Source organism: Leopardus geoffroyi, chromosome A1 (assembly GCF_018350155.1).
Source record: "Leopardus geoffroyi isolate Oge1 chromosome A1, O.geoffroyi_Oge1_pat1.0, whole genome shotgun sequence".
Lineage (NCBI taxonomy): Eukaryota > Metazoa > Chordata > Mammalia > Carnivora > Felidae > Leopardus > Leopardus geoffroyi.
Window position 1 is genome coordinate 89,043,610 of NC_059326.1, and position 6,021 is coordinate 89,049,630.

At 41.5% G+C, this 6,021-nt stretch overlaps 1 protein-coding gene across 1 annotated transcript; it reads left to right on the forward strand.

The window, feature by feature from the left end:
- Window positions 1-3,165: 3,165 nt before the first annotated feature.
- Window positions 3,166-4,116, forward strand: LOC123599259 (olfactory receptor 56-like). Its single transcript, XM_045480632.1, has one exon. The coding sequence runs from the start codon at window positions 3,166-3,168 to the stop codon at window positions 4,114-4,116; it is 951 nt and encodes a 316-aa protein (XP_045336588.1).
- The last annotated feature ends 1,905 nt before the right edge of the window (window positions 4,117-6,021 follow it).

Here is a 6,021-nt window from a genome sequence, read left to right on the forward strand (position 1 = left end):
TCTCTCCTGCTGACCCACCTACAAATGCCTATATTTCTAACTCTTGGGAAAAAGTTTCTGCTTGCTGCTCCTCCACACTTTGTATATATTTTTCTGTTTGGATATTTTCTACTCTACCCCTTCTTCTTGAAGGAACTCAGTGCTCTGCTATTTTTACAAACATGCTTTGGTGTTTTTGCTCCCCGGCCTACCTGCAGTTTCCTTTCATTTCATAGCTGTGTCATGAATCTGACTACTTTCTGATGCAGATCTCCCCAACACAATTCCCAGTGAGCCTCTTTATGAGTCTCTTACACACAGCGTAGGGCTTTGACATGTCTGATCTAAGGGGTGCAGGACTGCCTTCTTACTATTAAATATCCCCAACATTGCCCAACTGAAACAATATGTATTATGGCTTCTTGGTAAGACTTTACAGGGAGAAATTTGCATCTCAGTGGAGGAGACTAGGAAGTGTCAGGCCATGACTATTGAGACTCTGCTCATATTGGAAGCACCTGTTTCTGCCTGAAGGGCCAGGAGCTGCTATGAGAAGACTTTGATGGGGAAGGACTTCAAAGAGAGGCAGAAAGGTTGCAGGCAAAGTGGTCTGCTCCACTTTCCCAACAGGATGAAAAAGTCTGTGATGCTGGGCTCTCACAGTCCCCAGAGTCCCAGAAGTCAGAGAGCTCATTGTGGCATTAATAAGAGAGTTCTGCCCCTATGCCTGGCTTCCCACTTCACTTAGGTGCTCCCTCTGTTTCTATTCCTCATCCCACTTGTGTTTTTGCTTTCCCCCTGATCCTTCCTTCTTAGCATCTGTGTTCTCTCTTTCTCACTAAGTCTATGTTCCCTGCCCTCTATTACATTGTCTCTGTTTTCTTTTTTCTTTCTTTCTTTTTTTTTTTTTTTTTTTTTTGGTCTCTTCTGGGAGATAACATTTCTGATGGTCTAACATTTTCTGTATTTTTCTCCTGTATCTTGTCTCCTTTAGCTTGACATTTTCTCATTACTGCTTTTATCTCTCCCTTCTTCCTTTGGTCTACTGTTACTGTTGCTCTCCCTTTAACTCCTCATCTTTTCTCTCATGACTCACTGCATTCTGTGCTGTCACTCTGTGAGGCATACTGTCATGCCCTAGGACAGGACTCTCAATTGCTCTAAGTGTATGACTGTAGTGTGTATGGCCAGGTAGCTCTGACAACAGAGATCCCATACAACACCCTAGATGTGACATCAAGAATAGTATACAGTGTTACTTTCTCTGTAAAAAAAGTTAACAACTATGAATTTCTTACTTTTACTTGAAAAATTCCTAGTTGTTTCTTGTACAAGTTTTTAAAATATTATGCTACAAAGCAAGCTTTAAAAGACAAGATATGCCAGATACATTACTTACCTGCTTATATGACAATCTTCACTTACATTCAAGGAATACACAAAGAAATTCTTGTCAAAAATTGAAATATTGCAGGTCAAACTAGAGTCCTTTTTTTGACCCTAACCCCACCCAATTCTAACCCTTTCTCCAAGGTAATTATTGTTATCATACTCTGTGTCCTTTAGTAATTTATGTATAGTTGTTGCTCGTATTCTTTTCTTTTAATTTTTAAATGTGTACTTATTTTTGAGAGAGAGAGAGACAGTGCAAGCAGGAGAGGGGCAGAGAGAGAGAGGGAGACACGAATCCAAAGCAGGCTTCAGGCTCTGAGCTGTCAGCACAGAGCCCGATGCGGGGCTTGAACTCATGGACTGCGAGATCATGACCTAAGCTGAAGTTGGACACTTAACCGACTGAGCCACCTAGGCGCCCCTCATTTACAAAGTTTCTTAGAAAATACTTTAAGATTTTACATCTGGAAAATAAAAACCCTCTCTATCTCAGTTTTCCGACTTAAGAGGATAATGATGAATCTTCTAGGGCAGTTATGCAGATTAAATGTGAGGATGTGGCAGAGTGTTCATTGTAAGACCTGGCACATAAGAAATGGTCAAGTAATGCCAGCTTTTGTCACTTCTAAACTACTAGGCATTGCTTATGTTATCACCTTCAATCTTTAATATCACTCTATATGATACTGTTAACCTTATCTGGGATAAGGAAGCTGAAGTTCAAAATTTTGCATAAGTGCTCAGTTCACAAAGTTGACACATGCCCTTGTTGTTTTAGTACTTTTTCCTGAAAAAGCAAATCCTTAAGTGAAGCTGGCCTTTGTAGGAGAGGCAACTATAAAGACTGAAGAACAACCAATTCCTAGCAGAGACAGAAGCAATGATCACTTCAGCAATAAATAGCTCTAAATTTGCTTCTCAGTTATGTGAAGAAAGTCCTAGGAGTTAAAACAATGTCATTAGCAACAGCTTGCTTCTTTCCTTAAAAGTTTTTCCTGTTTTTAAAAAATTGTATCTTAATTCCAGTATACTTAACATACATTGTTATATTATGTTCAGGTGTACAATGTAATGTAATGATTCAATACTTCTATATATCACCCAGTGCTCATCATGACAAGTGCACTTCTTAATCCCTATCACATATTTAACCCATCCCCACATCCACCTCCCCTCTGGTAACCATCAGTTTGTTCTTTATAGTTAAGAGTCTGTTTCTTAATTTGTCTCTCTTTTTTTCCTTTGTTCATTTGTTTTGTTTCTGAATTTCCACATGAGTGAAATCATATGGTTTTTGTCTTTCTCTGACTTATTTCACTTAGCATAATACTCTCTAGCTCCATGAATGTCATTGCAAAGGGCAAGATTTCATTCTTTTTTATGGTTGAATAATATTTATATATAAACCACTTCGTATATATCACTTCTTTATTTATCAATCAATGAATACTTGGGCTGCTTCCATAATTTAGTTATTGTAAATAATGATACTAAAAACATACGGGTGCATGTAATTTTTGGGTAAATACACAATAATGTGATTACTGGATCATATGGTAGTTCTATTTTTAACTATTGAGGAAACTCCATACTATTTTCCACAGTGAAATCCTGTATCTTTGTTAGAGATTCTTTTTCTTTTTAAACAGAAATTTAAAGAGTTTATTCTAAACCCAGTAACATTTAAAGAGGACAGCACATTGGGCAAAGTTTTGATGTCTCAATATTGTGGCACTAAACATACACCTCCTGCTTCCAGATCACAAGACTTTGGCACGTCCCTCTGCAGGAACAATGGCCTGGGTGGGAAACCAGACTCTGATCTCCCACTTCATCCTCCTGGGCCTTTTCACCCAGTCACCACTGCACTTCTTCCTCTTTTCCATCATCATGGTCATGTTCCTGGTGGCCCTCTCTGGAAATGGGCTCATGATCCTCCTCATCAATGTCGATTCTCGCCTGCACAACCCCATGTACTTCTTCCTCAGCTGGCTGTCACTCATGGATCTCATGCTCATCTCCACCATTGTGCCACGGATGGCCACTGACTTCCTCCTGGGCCATGGCGCCATCTCCTTCACAGGCTGTGGGCTTCAGATCCTCTTCTTCCTCACTCTCTTGGGGGATGAGTGTTTTCTGCTGGCCTTCATGGCCTATGACCGCTATGTAGCCATCAGCAACCCACTGAGGTACTCAGTGGTCATGAGCCGCCGTGTCTGCTGGCTCATGGTGACAGTGTCCTGGCTCTTTGGCCTGGTGGATGGACTTATCCAGGCCATCTTCACCCTGCACTTCCCCTACTGTGGCTCCCAGGAGGTTGATCACTTCTTCTGTGAGGTCCCTGCCATACTGAAGCTGGCCTGTGCTGACACCTCCCTCTATGAGACCATGATCTATGTCTGTTGCATCCTAATGCTGCTCCTGCCCTTCTCTGTCATCTCTGCTTCCTACCTGCAGATCCTGGCAGCTGTGCTCCATATGCGTTCTGCTGAAGGTCGGCAGAAGGCCTTTGCTACCTGCTCCTCTCACATGGCAGTGGTCTCCCTCTTCTATGGGGCTGCTATGATCACCTACATGCGACCCCAGGCCTACCACTCCTCCAAGCAGGACAAGGTGGTCTCGGCCTTCTACACCATGATCACCCCTATGCTCAATCCACTCATATACAGCCTGAGGAACAAGGAAGTGGCTGAGGCTCTCAGAAAACTCCTTAGGAGGTGTCCCTGTGGTGGGGGTCAGGGCTAGGTTGACATTAGCACCTGCAGATGGGGGTTCTGGGGCCTGGGAACTTGGATTAGCCTCTGTAGTTTGATTGGAAGAGAAACAAATGTGCCATACTGAAAATAAAAGTCATTCTTTTACCAGTTAATCAGATTAATACATCAATTCAGTTCATCATGTCCATGCTGAGTGTGGATAGTGTGGAAGGAGGGCTGGGTCAATGCGGTTACAAAGAATAGAAGACATAAAGCATATATCTCAGAGTCAGCAAGTAACAGGTTTCAGCTATTTTCCTTGCCAGGAATTACCAACAGCTGAAGAAAACACCTTGCTCTATGTGCTTCTCTTTGGAAGACTGCCTGAATCCCATGACTGGCCAATGTAGGATATAAACGTTTGGTCCCTCTTGCCTTAGTTTGACTCTGAAGGGCCATCCCTTTTCCAGAGCTCCCTGTAAGATCTGAAGCAACACAGGCTACTTCTCCCTGTGTCCAATTTGGCTTCCTTAACTCCTTTCCCCCACTATATAGTTCAATCCTCAAAGCACTCTCCAATAAACCTGCATGCAAAACTTGTTTCCGTCTGATTCCAGGAAACCTAACCTATGGCATATGGAGATGAAGGAATGCTAATAAGTTAAAGTCAAATTTGCTAAATATGTTCATGTACATGCAGTCAAAATACAATGTGGGCACTGAGAGGCTTTGTTGCTTGTCTTTCCTGAAGACCCCTAAGACAAGTTTAATGCAGGGGTTGCAAACACAAATGCCCATAGGTCCAGACAGGTGGTGTCAATGAGGAGAGCGATCTTGTGGGGATAGGTGTGGAAGGGACACATGCTCCTCAGCTAAAGCCACTTGGCTGCTCTGCTCCACACAGAATGAGCTTTGGGAAAAAGATAAAGTGAAAGTTGGATGGGAGCTGGAGGTGCACCCATGGATGGCTTCACAGTTGACTCAGAAGATAGCACTAAACAGTGGGCAGGACAAAGAAGAGAAGAGGAAGGTATGCAGAGAAGAATTTCTGACAGCAAAAGAAGGGGTCTGACATACACCCAACCTCTCCATGAGGTCCACTAAGATGACTCTCAGATTCCTATCTCTGTCCTGAACTCAAAGACAGTTCTAGGAAACCTCTTTAGAGTTCTGTGCCCCAATAGAATTTTCTGCTCCTGTGAGTTTTACTGTGTCATATATTTCAACCCTGACCCAGTAAGAAGGTACTGAGAAGTGAAAAGAACTGAGAAGGACATCTCATGGTTGTAGGAATGTTGTTCTTGAGATCTCCTATATCCGTATAGCACTGACTCAGCTGTGGGGTATGTGATAAATTCTTTAACAGGAAGAAACATGGAAAGAGTTAGGTGGGGCCTAACAAAAACTTTTCTACTACCTTTGCCTTCCTTATATTTCCACTCGAGAAAGAAAATAACAAAATAACAAGATAAAATTTTAGTAGAATCACTCATTCTCCGCAGTTGTTTTAAATTGAAAGACCTGAAGAGTGATTATAATCTGAATAATCCTACATTTGAGAAAAGAAAATATTGTGGATATGAACCTAAAATATATTTTTAAGTTTTTATTTTAATTCTACTTGGTTGACATAATGTCATATTAGTTTCAGACATACAATATAGTGCTTCAACATTTCCATACATCATTCTGTATTCATCATGACAAGTGCACTTCGTAATACCCACCACTTATTTAACCTGTCCGCCCCACCTCTCCTCTGGTAACCACCAGTTTGTTCTCATTAAGAGTCTTTTTTTTGAGTTCTCTTTCTCTCTCTCTCTTTCTCTCATTTTCCCCCTTTTCTCATTTGTTTTGTTTCTTAAATTCCACATATGAGTGAAGCATACGGTATGTCTTCTCCAATTATTTCACATACCATTGTGCTCTCTAGCTCTATCCATGTTATTGCAAA